General features: G+C 33.4%; 1 protein-coding gene across 1 annotated transcript; it reads left to right on the top strand.

Annotated features, from left to right (window-relative positions):
* Nucleotides 1–6,386: 6,386 nt before the first annotated feature.
* Nucleotides 6,387–7,346, top strand: LOC308428963 (olfactory receptor 8K3-like; the record flags this gene model as incomplete). The annotated part of the gene is made up of 1 exon (XM_080927603.1): nt 6,387–7,346. The coding sequence occupies one exon, from the start codon at nt 6,387–6,389 to the stop codon at nt 7,344–7,346; it is 960 nt and encodes a 319-aa protein (XP_080783729.1).
* Nucleotides 7,347–19,238: the final 11,892 nt, after the last annotated feature.

Genomic DNA, 19,238 nt, shown 5'->3' with positions numbered 1-19,238 from the left:
TGTGGTATTTTTTTTCCCAGCAGTGAAGTAACAAAGACAAGAGCCAAAGTGATAAAATAGACGTGGGCGCTTAATGATACGGTTAAGTTGGATAAGAAGAACACTTACACAGTAGAGATATAAAAAAATCATTAATATAGTACATGAAGAAATAGCTTTATTCTCCTGGTGATAAGCAATAGGGAAACACCTAGCCAGTCATCTATGAGAGGTGGATATTGAGTGGACATAACATAGGTAGCTGTCTTAGTCACAAGGTTAAAAATTCCTAAATATGGCAAACATCATTTCTTTTTTTGTGTGTGTTTCTTTTTAAACGACTTTATTTTACAAAACAAAGATAAATGTACAGATTTTAAACATATTTTGCTTAAAATTATACATTTTTGTCAGTACTGTTTTTTCAGATATTAAAATAATTTTTACATAAAACTATGTGAATATATTTTTTAGTCAGTACTTGATTTTTTCAAGCGCTTGACAGTATGCATTGAAAACCTGATAGTTACAATGAGCATAAAGTACATGCAAAACAAAACACAACATGGAAATTGTCAAAGTCTTCTTGTTTTGTAAATACTTTTTTTTGTTTTCTTTATTTCTTGGACTTCATACTGTCTGTGAGTTGTTTCTGGGGGAGTGCAAGCCTCTGGGGTTAGCATCCCACTAGCAGTGACTGCATATTATGTCTGTTCTTTTGTGACTGGGTTATCTCACTCAGGATGATATTCTCTAGATGCAGCCATTTTCTTAAGAATTTGGTTAAGTCATTGTTTCTGGTGGCTGAGTAGTATTCCATTGTGTAAATGTACCACAATTTTTGTATTAATCTTCTGAGGGACATCTGGATTCTTTCCAGCTTCTGGCTATTATAAATAGAGCCGCTAAGAACATTGTGGTGCATATATCTTTGTTGTGTATTAAAGTGTCTCTGGGGTATATGCCCAGAAGTGGAATAGCTGGGTCTTCAGGTAGTACTATATCCAATTTTCTGAGGTATCGCCAGACCGATTTCCAGAGTGGTTGAATTAGCTTGCAACCCCACCAACAGTGGAAAAGTGTTCCTCTTTCTCTGCAGCCTCGCCAGCATCTGCTGTCATCTGATTTTTAGATCTTGGCCAATCTGACTGGTGTGAGGTGGAATCGCAGGGTTGTTTTGATTTGCATTTCCCTGATGGCTAAGGATGTCAAGCACTTCCTCAGATATTTCTCGGCCATTCAGTGTTCCTCAACTGAGAAGGTTTTGTTTAGCTCTGTACCCCATTTTTTAATAGGGTTACTTGATTCTCTGATGTCTAGCTTTTTGAGTTCCTTGTATACCTTGGATATTAGGCCTCTATCTGATGTGGTGTTGGTAAAGATCTTTTCCCATTCTGTTGGTTGCCATTTTGTTTTCTTGATGATGTCCTTAGCCTTACAGAAACTTTGCAATCTCATTAAGTCCCATTTGTTAATCTTTGACCTTAGAGCTTGAGCCATTGGTGTTTTGTTCAGGAAATTTTCTCCTGTGCCTATGTGTTCTAAGGTTTTCCCTACTTTCTCATCTAATAGTTTCAGTGTGTCTGGTTTAATAGGGAGATCTTTGATCCACTTACCCTTGAGCTTCGTACAAGGAGATGAGAAAGGGTCTATTTTCATTCTTTTGCATGCTGAGTGCCAGTTGGATCAGCACCATTTGTTGAATAGGCTGTCCTTTTTCCATTGAATGTTTACTGCCCCTTTGTCAAAAATCAGGTGACCATATACATGAGGGCTCATTTCTGGATCTTCTATTCTATTCCATTGATCCACATGCCTATTTCAGTACCAGTACCATGCAGTTTTCAGCACAATTGCCTTGTAATATAGCTTGAGGCCAGGGATAGTGATTCCCGCAGATGTTTTTTTTGTTGTTGAGGATGGATTTAGCTATTCTAGGTCTTTTGTTATTCCATATGAAATTACACATTGATCTTTCCAATTCCATGAAGAACTGGGTTGGAATTTTGATGGGGATTGCATTAAATCTGTAGATTGCTTTTGATAGGATGGCCATTTTTAAGATGTTGATTTTTCCAATCCATGAACATGGGAGAGCAAACATCATTTCTATTCTTGATAAGTTGTCTTATGACAGGTATCTTTTTATAACTGAGAAAAATAAAGGACTGACATATCTGTTTAAACCTGAATGTTATGCCTTTGTGGAAATTTCAGCTAGGCTCACTATGAGAATGGAACAGGTCTTCTAAGGGCAGGTCAAGCCATATGCTTCCTTTTTACAGTTACACATTAGTGGCAACCAACTACTGACTAAGTGATTTAAGTTCCTCTCAACAATAGTGGAACAATCTCTGGTAATGGAAGTATAGGCTACTTCTCTGAACTACTTAGGTCATAGACCTTGAAAAAGAATCTTCCATTCCTACTTTTCTGGACCGTTTTAATTTGTTATTCTATACAAAACCTCACCTTAATACCTACAGTTACCATCCTCCATCAATATGACAAATTCCTAAAGACCCCTTTTAACATTTTTGTAAGTTTTCTCTTTAGCTATTACCCTGGAGGTGTGTGCTAAAGACAATTTATTAATATCAAAAGCTACTGTTTTTTTATATACATTTATGTACTTTGAGACTTTCATGATTTCACTGAGTTTGTATTATTTACATATCCCTCTCTCTCCTCAAGTTCTCCCATCACATGATGAATGCTCATATCCATTGATTCTTAAGTATTATTGTTATATATATATATATGTGTGTGTGTGTGTGTGTGTGTGTGTGTGTGTGTAACTGTGTGTATATCTATGTATACAACCTAACCAAGATTTTTATTTTGTCATTTATCTTTACCTCAGTTATAAAATTATTTTCATTAAATAAGTCAAGTCAAGTGAATACAGAGCCCATAAAATGGCTTCTTCAAGCTCATAATTGCTGACCTTCTGTATTAGTGTGCTGCTGAAAGTTTACTAGGTTGTCACTGCTACGGCCTTCTCTGTCTTTTAGACACTTGTATCTTAGCATTAAATTTGAGTAGGTTAAATAGCATCACAATAAATCTTATTATTCTTGAAAGTTTTAGCAAATTTTCTTTTTGTTTTAGTTTGGGGTTTTTTGTTTGTTTGTTTGTTTTGTTTTTCATTTCTTTAGTAAGCACTCGATTGTTGCTAAGCTGTGGTATCTTTCTCAAGTTCTGTTAGAATAAACATTAAAGTGCTTAGCAATTTTTGTTCATTTTCTAAAAATACAAATTTTTGTATGATATCAGGCTTCTAGTCTGGGATTAATTCTCTCCTATATAACTATCTGGTTATAAAGTTTTAAATTGCAATGTGATGTGTGTGTGTGTGTGTGTGTGTGTGTGTGTGTGTGTGTGAGTGTGTGTGTGTAATATATGTGTGTCTGTACTTTTTGTAGTAAACTTTTATACACTAATGAGTTCAAGTGTTCCTCATTTATGAGCATCCTCTAGGCACTTATTTATACACTGAAATGTTCTGGGATTATTCAAAACATTATTTGGCATCTCCCAAGGGAGAATATCAAAAGATAAGAGAATATATAAATTGTGCTAATTTTTTCAAGTGAGAAAGACATGACATGCAAGATAGAGGATTTTTCACAGGTAAAATGAGCAGCATGTATCACAGACACCCAAAATGTTTCGGTGAAATATGTATTGATTAACTTTAATTGCAAAAACACAGAAAATTATCACCATTTATTATTCGGTGCTTTCTGCTACCAAATGTAACTACAATATGACTTTTTTCCTATAAACTCAAATTAGCCTTTTTATGTTTATATATTTCAAAGAAGAATCTAAAGTATACTTTTAATTGTTTTGTTAATTATATGAATATGTTTTGTATGTATGTATATGTTTATCTCAAGCTGACAAAACTGAGAGTAAAAGGCAGTAAATTATAAAAGTGAATGATGAAAGTTACATTATGATTTTAGTTTTCTACAAATAGTTATGCAGTGTCTAGTCTCTGATAATGCCAAAAATATGCTTATTTTTATTAATAACAAGGATCATACAATCGCCAATAATTACTTGAGTAGACAGTAGATATTTTAAGAATACAATGTTGCAGTGAATAGAATATCCTAAAGTTCTTTAGTTTTCAATGAGATCTGACAAACTTAGTTCAAATTTCTTCACAGGGTAAAGTATTGGTACAGAGATAAAACATGGTAGTGGCCCAATTCATAGTATAAAATTTAAAAGCTATCTTATTTTTCCCATAGAAATTTAAAGCTGATGAAAGAAAGGTAATTTCTGATTTTAGAGATATCAAGAAAACTATCAACCTCTTCTGTTATTACATAATTATGGCAACACAGAGGAGGAAAAAAAAAGGGATCCTCCTGCACTATGGAGATGAAGGAAAGAGAGCTAAGAATGACAGAAAGATCAGAAAATAACTGCTTATATGTATTAAGTGCCATATGCAATGTATTAACTTAAATACTAACTTAAAATTTGATGAAGATAAAACTGCAAATAGTCTTCTTACCTAATGTAATTTTTTACTTCAAATAATTCCCAATAATTAGGCTTATATTGTTTCTTATTGCAATCCTTGAACATATTCATTTCATACTGCTTCCTGACATATGTCCACACAATAGATTGGTGATACTGAAGACATAGTAGGAAAACAGAATGCAGCTTTATAAACGGGAAAATAATAATTAAATAATTTAAGTGCATATTATGCATGTTAATTTCTATTTTAATTTTGTCCATGTTTCACCAGACATAGATATTACTATATTTCTCATCATAAACATATTTTTGCTCTCATTTTAAAGCATTAGAAATTATCATTTTACTAATTTAATCATAACACCCATCTATCAACTTGCTTTCTACTTCATAATCAGTTCAGCTTCTGATCATTATACCATTTAGATAAATAAGACTTACTTGATTAACTATAGACTTTTCTATCTTATCTTACATTTTTACCATAATATAAAGAAATTTTCATACCTATAATAACAAAATAATTTACATTATATCCAGGAAATTTGCAAATATTGCTTATAATACATTTCACTTAGTTCTTGTAGCATTTTCCTAAAATTACATTTGAATACATTATATACTAAATGCATCATAATATCAAGTATTGTTAACATGAAATCATGGAACTCAGGAGGTTGAGGTAAGAGGCTTATTAAAAGTACAATTGGGGTGCATAATGATAGCCTGTCCTGTAAAAGGAGAAGGAGAGCAGTTCAGATAATATGTCCATAAGAAATTCCTCTGAAACTTTCCCAGTCTCTTAAGAATAATTAGCTGTATGAAACTGTTTATTACTTTTATTAATACATATACTCAATGTCTCTCAGCGGGTTCAGGATTGACATGTGCAAACAATAGGTTTAAGAATTTTCAGTTAATTGTACTGAAATAGCTGGCTTTATTAATTTTTAAAATATATAGCAATAAGTTTTTACATGACTAAAAGAGTGATCTTAAGCATATGCTGATACTTTTTCTAAATTGGGTTTTCTATGTGATTATAATTACTTATCAAACATTAAAAATGAATACACACATACATACATGCATGCACACAAACACACACACACACACACACACACACACACACACACACATATATATATATATATATATATATATATATATATATATATATATTGAGCATTTAGGTGTGTTTCATTTTCTTTTGGGTTATTCTGAAGTTCTTGAGAAAAAATTAGACCATATGCCTCAAGCTGATCTTAAGTTAACAGTGACTTTCAATTACCTTCCCATGTCCTGAAGTTATAGCCAGATGTCCATTTTCCAGCTGAATACTGAGTATTATTAAAAATTTTACAAACATTTTCTTTCTATTTTTATAGCTCTCATATTTGCCAGACAGCTATCACTAATCTATTTATCACTCTACAGTCTAACTATAATCTATTTGTATATGTTCCTAGCATTTATTCATAAATATATCTCTATATTTTATAAAATTAAAAAATCATCATGTGCTATTATTGAGAAAAAGTATCGTAATATTGAGTTACATTGAAGTTTACATGTTCTCAATCCATTTGTTAGAATAGAAGGTTACGTTCATGTTACAAACAGAAATAAATACAGAGTGTCAAAATGATTAGTAAATGAAATTATGCACAATTAAAGATACTCTAATGAGTACCAAGAAACTCAGTTTGCCTTTTGTATCTCTAACTGTATAAAATCCATTGTAATCTAAGAACAATGAGTGTATAATCACATAATTTCTTTTTAGTGTTGAATATGTATTGTTTATACTAATGTTGTATACTGAAGTCTGCCAGTTGACCATATAAGATAGCTATTGATAATATTGGTGTCTGTACTTTGAATAGGTTTTCTAATAAACCAGGATGGGGAAACACAATCTTACAGTAGTTACTGAATTTGTCCTGATGGGCATCACTGAACGCCCTGAGCTTCAGGCCCCATTGTTTGGACTCTTCCTCATGATCTACCTGACCTCACTAATGGGAAACTTGGGCATGATCATCCTCACCACAGTGGACTCCAAGCTGCAAACACCGATGTACTTTTTTCTCAAACATCTGGCTATTACAGATCTTGGTTATTCTACATCCGTGGGACCCAAAATGTTAGTAAATTTTGTTGTGGATAAAAATACAATATCATTTAACCTTTGTGCCACACAGCTTTCTTTCTTTCTTGTGTTCATTGTTAGTGAGCTTTTCATTCTGTCAGCCATGTCCTATGACCGCTATGTGGCCATCTGTAAGCCTCTGCTCTACACCGTCATCATGTCCCAAAGGCTATGTTGGGTACTGGTGGCAATTCCTTATCTCTACTGCACATTTGTTTCTCTTTTAGTCACAATTAAGATTTTCACTTTGTCTTTCTGTGGCTACAATGTCATCAGCCATTTCTACTGTGACAGCCTCCCCTTGTTACCTCTGCTGTGCTCAGATACAAATGAAGTCGAAATGATAATTTTAATCTTGGCAGCCTTTGATTTGATTTCCTCTCTTCTGATTGTCCTTGTGTCTTACCTGCTCATCCTCATAGCCATTCTCAGGATGAACTCTGCTGAGGGCAGACGCAAGGCTTTCTCCACCTGTGGGTCCCACCTGACAGTGGTCACTGTCTTCTATGGAACTTTGATATTTATGTATGTCCAGCCTAATTCCAGCCACTCCTTTGAAACTGATAAAGTGGCTTCCATATTCTATACCTTGGTGATCCCTATGTTGAATCCCTTGATCTATAGTTTAAGAAACAAAGATGTAAAATATGCTCTGAAAAGGACCTTGAATAATTTGTGTAAATTATTTTCTTTGACTTTTCATAAAATATAAATTTTCCTAGTTAAAAGATTGCTTCATGTTCATTCAGAAAATATTAAAAAAATGTTTCAATGTGATTGTAAACAATGTATTATATTTCATTACTTTTACTGGAATATATAGATTAATAATGGAAACAATAGTCAAAAGAAGTAAATGAATCTTCTTGACAAGATAATTTTATATAAAAGTTGAATCTCTCTCCCTCTCCCCCGCCCCCCTCTCTCTGTCTCTCTCTCTCTCTCTCTCACACACACACACACACACACACACACACTCACACAAAGACACAGTTATGATAGCACAAAAGACAATGGCACGATGAGATATCATGGGAAATGATATATAATGATATATGTATATGTATATATGTGTGTGTACACATGAGTCTGTGTTCTTAAGACCTGTTGAATTAAAACTCAAGGTACCTTCCCCAGAGTGCTCATTTGAGTGCTTTCTCTCAGACTTAATTCAGTATAATATTTTTTGTATTCTATAATGTTTATTTATATAAAATGGAATTCTTGTTACTTTCTCAAAATAATAACTATCAAAAACCTATTACAACTCAATTCATTGTGTAATTTTATTACTTTTAACTCAGTTAAACAATTATCTCATGATCTTGTCCAAGTCAACCCATTTTCTTCACAGTCAGGGAATTTTGTTTAAGAACAATAAGCACTCTAAACTACTCATCAACGAGCTGAGGTACTTGCTTGAATTTCTTTGCTGGCCTTATTTATTAACTGTATGCCCACTGTTACAATTTTTTTAATTATCTACAATGATATGATAACTACTTAGTTGAGTATATATTTTTATATCTTTCTGTAAGAAGACCATATTAAAATAATGGTTGTATCTTTTCAATATGTTTATATGTCCTAACATTTACCAATAAATAAATATAATTTCATTGATTTATCATATCAATGTGTTGCTCAACTCATCAGCAGCAAATTAAGTAATTGTATATATTTCACCTATTCCTACCTAATCTGTACACATATCCTTTGATGGTGTGCACTCCTCAGAGTTAGTGAGTCCAATGAATGAGAGTTTTTCTTGTGTTTTACACATAATTGTTTAATTTCATTTTCTAAATTATTTTTATTTTTAATGTAAACAAAAAAATTTTGAAAACTAGTTGCCTGATTTTTAGAAGTATTGTGTTATATTCATTCTCCAAGCTAAACAGAATTGACACATCAAATTAACTCAAAACTGTGTACAGACATACAAACCCTTAGCATAAATAATAAGACAGTTAGCTACATATGTTGGCAGAATTTGATATTTTATTATTTAAATTACTTTTTAATTGTCTTAACACCACACACTATACTCACCATAGAACTCACTATGTAAGAGATTGCTGTAGAATGTGTATCAATTCTCCCTTTACCATCCAAGTACTGTGATTAAATGTCTTAGCTCTTATACCAGATACAGGTTCTTTTAACACTGTCTGAGTATTGGTTTTTTTTTTCATTTGGCCTCATTAAAAATAATTTAGGAGCTAAAGACATTGGGCTGCAGTTAAGAATTCTTACTGCTCATGCATAAAATGTAGTTCAGATTCTCAGAAATCATACAAAGGAAATACAACTGTTTGTAATACTAGATCCAGTCATCTGTTTTCCATAGGAATTCAACACATTAGTGCACATAAACTCATCTGAGCACATTTAAATGTATAAAAATAATAAATATTTTTAAAACTATATATGTGCCCAAAGAAAATTTAATAAGTATTGTCACCACCAGAAATGCAAAAAAGAAAATAAAAACCTAAGTGTATTACACCATAGAGTTAAATAGTACATATCAATGAGACAGCTATAATTTGAATTTAAGGAAGTCAAACTACTAAGAACTTCCAGTTGATATTCTTGAGTAGTATATGACAGATGGACCAGAGACAATGTTAGCACAATTTAACATTAAATAGTTAGAAATATACCAAGGAAAATAACGAAGAAGAAGAAGAAGGGAAGAATAGAACATGGAGAATGAAGAAGAGACAGAAGGGGGAGTAATAGAAAGAAAGAGGAGTGGAGGGTAGAAGAGAACAAGAAGGTGGACAAAAAGAAAGAAGAAAAGTTAAGGAACAAAAATAGCAAGAATATAAAACTGAATGAGAACAGGAGGCATGTGAGAGGGGGGAGGGGGAGAAGTGTGGAATGGACAATAGAATTTATTGATTTCATGTTTTTCATATTCATCTAACTATGGCAAATGAAGACTGAAAAGATAATTTTTACTTTATGCTCATTGTAACTAGTAAGATTTCAATGCATTATATGAAACCTTTAAAAAAATCAAGTATTGACAAAAATATATTAATATTGTTTCATACAAAAATGCTTTTAAAATCTTTACATTTATCAATTTTTTAAAAAATAAATGTGTTTAATTTAAAAAGAAAAGATTTTTTTTCATGAATGTGCTGACTAATGATTTGTAGAATGGAATTCCACTGGGAAAAAAATGAGATAAATTTTCCATCAAAAAAAAAAAAGAGAGAGAGAAAGAAAGACAGAATGAAAGAAAAAAACATAGTACTGGAAGTCCTGGCAGGAGCAATTAGACAGCAAAAGGAGATCAAGGGGATACAAATCGGAAAGGAAGAGGTAAAAACATCACTCTTTGCAGATGACATGATAGTGTACTTAAGTGATCCCAAAAATTCAACCAGAGAACTCCTACAGCTGATAAACAAGTTCAGCAAAGTGGCTGGATATAAAATTAACTCAAACAAATCAGTAGCCTTCTGATATTCAAAAAACAAACATGTGGAGAAAGAAATTAGGGAAAAGATACCCTGCACAATAGTCACAAACAATATGAAATACCTTGGTGTGACTCTAACTAAGCAAGTGAAGGACCTGTACAACAAGAACTTCAAACCTCTAAAGAAGGAAATTGAGGAGGATCTCAGAAAATGGAAAGATCTCCCATGCTCATGGATTGGAAGGATCAACATTTTAAAAATGGCCATCCTACCAAAAAGCAATCTACAAATTCAATACAATCCCCATCAAAATTCCAACCCAGTTCTTCATTGAGTTGGAAAGATCAATGTGCACTTTCATCAGGAATAACAAAAGACCTAGAATAGCGAATTCCATCCTCAACAACAAGAAAACATCTGCAGGAATCACTATCCCTGACCTAAAGCTATATTAAAAGGCAATTGTGCTGAAAACTGCATGGTACTGGTACCGAAATAGGCACGTGGATCAATGGAATATAAAAGAAGATCCAAAAATGAGCCCTCATGTATATGGTCACCTGATTTTTGACAAAGGAGCCGTAAACATTCAATGAAAAAAGGACAGCCTATTCAACAAATGGTGCCGGTCCAACTGGCACTCAGCATGCAAAAGAATGAAAATAGACCCTTTCTTATCTCCTTGTACAAAGCTCAAGTGTAAGTGGATCAAAGATCTCCACATTAAACCAGATACACTGAAACTATTAGATGAGAAAGTAGAAAAAACCTTAGAACACATAGGCACAGGAAAAATTTTCTGAGCAAAACACCAATGGCTCACGCTCTAAGGTCAAAGATTAACAAATGGGACTTAATGAGATTGCAAATTTTCTGTAAGGCTAAGGACATTGTCAAGAAAATAAAACGGCAGCCAACAGAATGGGAAGAGATCTTTACCAATTCCACATCAGATAGAGGCCTAATATCCATGGTATACAAAGAACTCAAAAAGCTAGACACCAGAGAATCAAACAACCCTATTGAAAAAGGGCATACAGAGCTAAACAAAACATTCTCAAGTGAGGAATATCAAATAGATGAGAGACATCTAAGGAAGTGCTCAGACATCCTTAGCCATCAGGGAAATGCAAATCAAAACAAACCTGAGATTCCACCTCACACCAGTCAGATTGGCCAAGATCCAAAACTCAGATGACAATAGATGCTGGCGAGGTTGTGGAGAAAGAGGAACACTTCTCCACTGTTGGTGGGGTTGTAAACTGATACAACCACTCTGGAAATCAGTCTGGTGATTCTTCAGAAAATTGGACATAGTACTACCTGAAGATCCAGCTATTCCACTTCTGGGCATATACCCCAGAGACACTCCAATATACTACAAAGATACATGCACCACAATGTTCATAGCAGCTCTATTTATAATAGCCAGAAGCTGGAAAGAACCCAGATGTCCTCCAGTAGATGAATGGTACAAAAAATGTGGTATATTTACACAATGGAGTACTACTCAGACATCGGAAACAATAACTTAACCAAATTCTTAAGAAAATGGCTGCATCTAGAGAATATCATCCTGAGTGAGATAACCCAGTCACAAAAGAACAGACATAATATGCAGTCACTGATAGTGGGATGCTAACCCCAGAGGCTTGGACTCCCCCAGAAACAACTCACAGAGTGTGTGAAGTTCAAGAAAAAAACAAAACAAAACAAAACAAACAAACAAACAAAAAAAAAAAAACTCTGCCTTGCTCAATCCTTACACACCAGAAAACGTTGACTAATTCTGGGTTACACCCTGTTTTACATGTAGTTTTTGCTCATTGCAAATAGTAAGACCTTAGTGCAGAGTATCAAACCTTAAATAAAAATAAAAAAAAAAAAAAAAAAAAAAAAAGCCAAGCACTGACACAATTGTATTTGTATACATTTATGCAAAAATGTTTAAATTTTTTTTCTTTTATCTTTGTTTTTTAAAATAAAGTTTAAAAAAACAAAAAAAGAGAGAAAGAATGACAGAATGAAATAAATTAAGAAAAAAAGAAAAAAGAAAGAAAGAAAGAAAGAAAAGAAGGAAGAAAGAAAGAAAGAAAAGAAGGAAGAAAGAAAAAGGGAAGAAAGGAAGGAAGAAAGGAAGCTAGAAAGAAACAAAGAAACAAAGAAAGAAGCAAAGAAAAAAGGAAGAAACAAAGCAAGCAAGCAAACAGGAAAGAAAGAGTGATTTTTCTCCATGGTGCTTGGACTTAAATGGTTTTATATCTGCTTTAACCACCAAGGAAATTATTTAACAAGGAGAATCACAATGAACCCTCTCTGGGAGTTTTTAAAAATGTCTGTTATTACTGCTTTGATCAGTCTGATAGCCTAGGATTTGGTACATTGTAAACTGAAGCTGGGCCTAGTGTCTAAGATTAAAAACTCAAGTGATAACACGTGCGGGATAGAATGTGGAGCAATGGGAACACTCTTCTGTGGGTGAGAGTGCAAATTTGCAGAATAGCTTCTGAAGTCAGTTTGGTGGTTTCTCAGAAAACTGGGGATATTTCTACCTCAAGACCCAGCTATAACATTCTTGGGAATAAACACCAAAGATGCTCCGCCTCACAAAGACAGTTGTTCAGCAACATTTGTTGCAGTTTTATTCCTAATAGCCAGAAGCTGGACACAAACTAGTTCTCTCTCAACTGAAGAATGGATAAGGAAAATGTAGTACATTTTGGTAGTAACCAATTAAAATTCTAAATTGATCCCAGTGGTGGCAGCAGCAGTGGCATTCCTCAGTACCCACCCCAGTGTTCTTGGATACTTAATGAAAGACACACAGCTTTTATATTTTGATATGTCTTAATCAGCTCATTAGATGAACCACCTGATAACCTCTAGATGACTAATCCATCTCCCTCTGATATTTCTGAATTATTAGTAAGTAAATCTCATATTCAATTCTGGCTGACCTGGACCCAGACCTAAAGCCATCTTGTAACACTATTCCCCAGATCATACATAGCTGCTACGCTTTCTTTCCTACATCTTTTCAGACCTAGCATGGCTGATCTCTTGCTCCTACTGCCTCAGTCTCCACTCCCAGAAATCCTCAAAGTCCCACCTCTGTTTTCCCTGACCATTGGCAGCTAGCAACATTGTGTACCAGTCAGACAGTCTCTCCATGTTTTATGAACAGATGTGAGGATTTTCATGCAATCTTGAGAACCCAAAATAACATAATACAACAGACAAGGTACATGTGCCTAATGGAATAGGATTCAACTATGAAAACATAAACATCTTGAATTTAACAGGAAAATGGATGGATCTTGAGAATATTATCCAGAGTAAAATAACTCGGTTCCAAAAGGACCTACCTGGTATGTACTCACTTATTTTTTGGATATTGACCACAAAATTCAGGATAACCATGCTATACTCCACAGACTCTAAGAAGCTAAACAAGAAGAAAGAAATGAGTGAGGGTGCTATAATCTCACTTAGAAGGGGAAATAAAATAATCACAAGGGGCAGAGGGATGGGTTGGAGAAAAGATGAGGAGGAGAGTTGGGGGAGTTCGTGGTCAGGTGTGGGAATGGACAGAAGGGGTGGTAGATGGTTATAAGAGTGAATGGAAGTCTGCTACTGACACCTGCAGGGGTGGGGAGGTAGCGGGCATCTCCAGGAAGAGACAGAGGCTTGGGATAATGAAGGTGCCCAATATTCAATGGGGGTGTTCTTAGTTATGACTCCCAGCATTAGGAATATGGAACCTGAAGAGCTCAATTCCTAGAGCCAAGCAGGAACTCCAGTGGAGAAATATGATATGAACCCCTCTACAAAGCTTTTGATCCAATTTATCCTGCCTACAAGAAATACAGAGACAAAGCATGGAGTATTCTGAGGGAATGGCCAAACAATAGCTGGTTCAACTTGAAACCCATCACATAGGTAAGCACCAGTCCTTAATGCTATTATTGGCACTCTGCTGTGCTTAGAGACAGGAGCAAGTTGTTCTCTGAGAGGCTCCACCTAACTTAGCAGATGATTCAGACAGATAACACCCACAGCCAAAAGGGAGTAGAACACTGGAATGCATGGGGAAGGATAGAAGGTATTGTGGACCCCAAATGGAATAAGAACTTCATAGGAAAACATATGCAATAAACCCTCCTGGACCCTTGGTGCTCTTGGAATCTGAACCACAAACCAAAGAAAATAAATGGGCTGGACACAGACCTGGAACTTTCCATTCCCCTGTTAAGTGTATTTAACATGTACTTTCAAGGTGATTGGCAGCACAATAGTGGAGAATGTAGCTGTTTATCAGACTGCTGGGAATGTCAAATATTAGCCAGTGCTCCCTACACACACAAATCAATAAACCCATTTCTCTCCAAACATTATAAAACTAGAATAATCATTGTCTTCATGAATTAACTGTCCTAGGCATAGAAATCAAACGCAGATTGCTAGATATTAATTATTAAATTAAACTGTTGTGTTTTCAACTGATTTACTAGAATTGAGTTACTTAAGCTTTTGTTATACTTTTCTCATTACTATTGTTGTTGTGGAGACAAAAAGTCACCTAATAGAAATGTAAATGCTAGAGTATCTTTTCAGATACAAACTACTAATATTACCAGACTGATTACTGTCACAGTCCTGGTGTCTATTAGCTATAAAACATTCTTCCAACTTGGAAGGACCAAATTATCAGATCATGAGACTATTCCATGTTGTTCAATATCACTTAGTAATTAACCTTAAATGCAACATTACATCCATTACAAAATATTTTTGCTTTGAAATTGTTGATTAATACAGAGAAAAACAAAACAAAACAAAACAAAAAAATCTTTACACAACAAGAAAACTTTGACTATTTCCATGTTACATTTTGTTTTACATGTACTTTATGCTCATTGTAACTATTAAGTTTTCAATGCATACTAACAAACCTTTAAAAAAATCAAATACTGACTAAAAAATATATTCATAAAGTTTTATGTAAAAATTATCTTAAAATCTGAAAAAAAAGTACTGACAAAAATGTATTGTATAATTTTATGCAAAAATGCTTAAAATCTGTACATTTATCTTTGTTTTGTAAAATAAAGTTGTTAAAAAAAGAAATTGTTGATTAATACAGAGAAAAATATAAGAAAATCTAATGTGTATGTGTAGTATGTGCTGTTAAAATCAAGTAAGTTATTCTCTTCTTCAATAGTAGACAATAAGAAAAAATATGTAATTTTTTCATATTTAATTTATTATTATTAGTTCAAAATGAATGTTTATAATAAGCCCAATACAGAGGCTCCCTTTTAATAAATAACAAACAAAAAACTCAAAAAACAATGAATTTTCCAATTGATAAATTACTACCCATGACCAAACACTATGTGTGATATTAAATTTAACATTCCACTTTGAATAAAGGTTATCAGTTTATCACCATTTATTGGTAATTAATTTTTAAAATATGGCTAAAAAAAATTAAGAAATAATGGGTGACATTTTTAATTAATTTGTTAGCACAGTGTGTGTGTGCACATGTGTGTGTGTTTCAGTTTATTAAGAAAGGATTTTCTCTGGCCATCGATGTATATGGTAAAATGGCTAGCCTGTGACTGTCTGTGATTTCTCTTTATCTCCTGCTCAGAAGCAGCACTGATATTATAGGAGATCAGCCCTGGAATTTTTATCAGTTCTGGGAAATTGTTTCAGAGACATATTGATACTAATGTAGTTTCTTGGAATTAATCCCAGATTGCCACACTTGCTCAGCAAGCACTTCCATTTCACTCACTGAATCTTTTCCTAGCACTTGCTAGAGTTTGGTTGTAAAATTTTCATCACATTAAAGGATATTTATTAGTCTACAGATTATTACCATTGTTGTATCAGTTACTGACTTCATTTTAAGAGTAACATTGATACTTAAATTGAAGGTAAAGAATTTTCTGCATTTTTGTCTTTATCTTTCTTTTTTATAGGCTATTCTCTGCATTTACATTTCAAACGTTATCCCTTTCCCATGTTTCCATAACACCTCTCTCCCCTTGCCTCCATGAAGGTGCTCCCTCTGCCAACCACCCTCTCCACCTCAGTACCTTGGCTTTATAATAACAATTTGAGGAAAACTGGTGATATTTCTTCTTTGAAAATTTGATGGAATTCAATATCTAAGACCACAAAGTACTCTCAATAATCTGAAGAAAAAGGCTATTTCCCTAGCACAAGCTTAATTTATAGGTCCATTCTAGTAAAAAATAAAATCTATAACACAGACTAACATGAAAAGACACATTGTCTAGAGTTTCTTTTTCCAATGTATTTTTTAAAAAAATACTGACATGTGTGGCTAAAATAATTTCTGGAAGAGTTATACATGTGAAAAGTTATCTAAATCAGTTCTATGGAATTCAGACATAGATTAAATATGTTATAAATATAAATATAAATATACAGCCATGATTTAACTCTAGTCGCTATGGATTTCTTATTAGAAACATTGGGTTTCACAGGGTGTTTTTTCAAATCAACTCATATTTTTATCTATAATATATAAATATATCATTTCTTTTATTTGTTGGTTATAAAGTAGTTATAAACTTAATAACTCTATCATGGTAGGAGTCTAAAATGCTCATAAAAGTAATAATTTTGTGATATCCAACATTTAATGATGTAGAATGGTCCATATATTCCATTAGCCCAAGGTGTGAAATATTTTGCTTTTTCTAATGTTGCATTCAAAGAATAATTAGTAGATGCACAAGACAGTCTACCATCCCAAAGGAAATCATGAACAATTTGTTTATTCATTCTCATTTGAACTGCAATACAGTGATCCCATGAGACCCGAAAGAATTTAAATCCATTCTATTACAAAGTAAGGTCACAAGACGCCTAAGCAAGGTATCCACACAGGTAAGAAGGAACAGTGAGCTCTGATAAATTTTAAAGACATAGTAAAACTCAGTTGTTAGCCAAGGCCTAAATATTATTAGTATTAGTACCCAGAGAAGACTTTTATGCAGTTTCTAGTAGTCTGTGTTCGCTATTCACAATGGTCCTTCTTTGCACACAGTCTTGCTCCTCAGCTATTTATTTTAACGAGAATTATTTTCTATCAATACCCATCTGGATTGACTTCTGTCCCATATCCCGTGATCATAAGAGCTGACTTTCCTGGAGAGTCATATGACATGTGGCATGACATAATATTTATGAGACTATATGCATATGTTGGATGAGGTATCTGGCTCTTAACTTTGCCACTTACATAAAAGTGAATCTTTTTTTAACTGTATTTTAAAAAACAAAGACAAATGTACAGATTTTTAAGCATTTTTTGATAAAAGTATACAAATACATTTTTATAAGGTTGTAATTAAGTATTTGTGGGTACATATATATACACATATGTATATATATAACAATAATATAGGAAAAGAGGTTATTAATTTGAGGAGATAGGAGAGAAACTGGGAGGGGCTGTAGGAAGGAAAGTGGGATGTGATACAGTTCTATTTTAATTAAAATAATTTTTTTTCTTTTTTTCTTGATCTTCACACAGTCTGTGAGTTGTTTCTGGGGTGTTCAGAGCTTTCTGGGGATAGTATCCCATTATCAGTGACTGCATATTTTGTCTGTTCTTTTGTGACTGGGTTATCTCACTCAGGATGATATTCTCTAGATGCATCCATTTTCTTGAGAATTTTGTTAGGCCATTGTTTCTGATAGCTGAGTAGTATGCCATTGGTGTAAATATGCCAAATTTTGTATTCATTCATCTACTGAAGGACATCTGGGTTCTTTCCAGCTTCTGGCTTTTATAAATAGAGCTGCAATGAACATTGTAGTGCATGTATCTTTGTTGTATGTTGGAGCATCTCTGTGGTAAATGCCCAGAAGTGGAATAACTGGGTCTTTTTTTTTAATTATTGCAGTGTCTAAGCCTCAGTTTGCTTGAGTCCTATAAGAATTTGAAAGAGATGACTACCTACTTCCTAGTGTACTTAGAGGATCACATGAGTTCTGGTTCATAGTGAGATTAAAGTATACCTAGCACATAAAGTTCTTTTTTCTTTTTCTCCTTAAATTTAGATTTTTTTTCTACGAGTCTTTTTAAAACAATCAGTATATTCAGACCCATTTTATCACAGGAGAGAGATGTACAGATTAGTGGTCAATAGAAATAGTGAGTCAACATAAAGAATGGACAAGTGTCCAAAAAATGAAACTAAGATGTTAGGATATCATGAAATAAGCCTCTAGAATTAGGTTTTGCCCATTAGTAAACAAGCAAATGTTTACATTCATCCACAATCAGAGGTGTGTTAACTACTGCATGACTATTAAAGTATACTGTGAAAAATATTTCTAATTATTTTCTAGGCTTGTATCTGACTTGATCAGAAGAAAAAAGAGATTTCCCTATATTTGTATCTATCTCTATTGATGACTACATCTATAGGTATACACATTGTTATAGATATCTGGTGTATCTCTAAAACATAAACATATATATAGTTACAGTTACAGTTAGACTTATAATAATAGCTATAGTTGTAGTTATAGGGTGTGTTTTTATCTGTTTGAGAATATGTCTGCTTTAAGTCTCGAAAATTTAATACAATGAAATAAAATAAATTTTACATGATTATAATCTTGACAAAAATTATATTGATATTATTTCTCTTATGACAATTGATATTTATTGCTGAATATGATAGCACATGTGCATAATCGCAGTTCTCAGATCTGATAGGCACAAGCAGCAGGATCAGAAATTCCAGGTTGTTCTCAGCCACACAGTTTAAAGCTAGACAAAAGCACAGAAGATTCTGTTACTGAGGAGACAGACTCTGTGTTACATGTACCAGACTACTCTGAGCAAGAACCAGTCTCAAAGCATAGTAGAAAACATGAAAACAATATCAAAACAAATAAAGACTGTGTTATTATTCTCCCCCTTTTAAAGCCCACTGTATCATAGTTTTGTTAGATAAAATGCCATCTTCTATATTTCTCTTGAACGGAGCTAAACTGGTTTACATGAAAAAGCCATTTATTACATTTCATGCTATAAATTCTCTGCCATACAACATTTCTAATATAATTTATATTAAACTTTCTTTTCACACAGATTGACACTATTGAGTCAA

Source organism: Micromys minutus (assembly GCF_963924665.1).
Source record: "Micromys minutus genome assembly, chromosome: 13".
NCBI classification, from domain to species: domain Eukaryota; kingdom Metazoa; phylum Chordata; class Mammalia; order Rodentia; family Muridae; genus Micromys; species Micromys minutus.
Note: the sequence above shows the minus strand (reverse complement) of the source record. Positions and strands in the feature narration are given on the sequence as shown.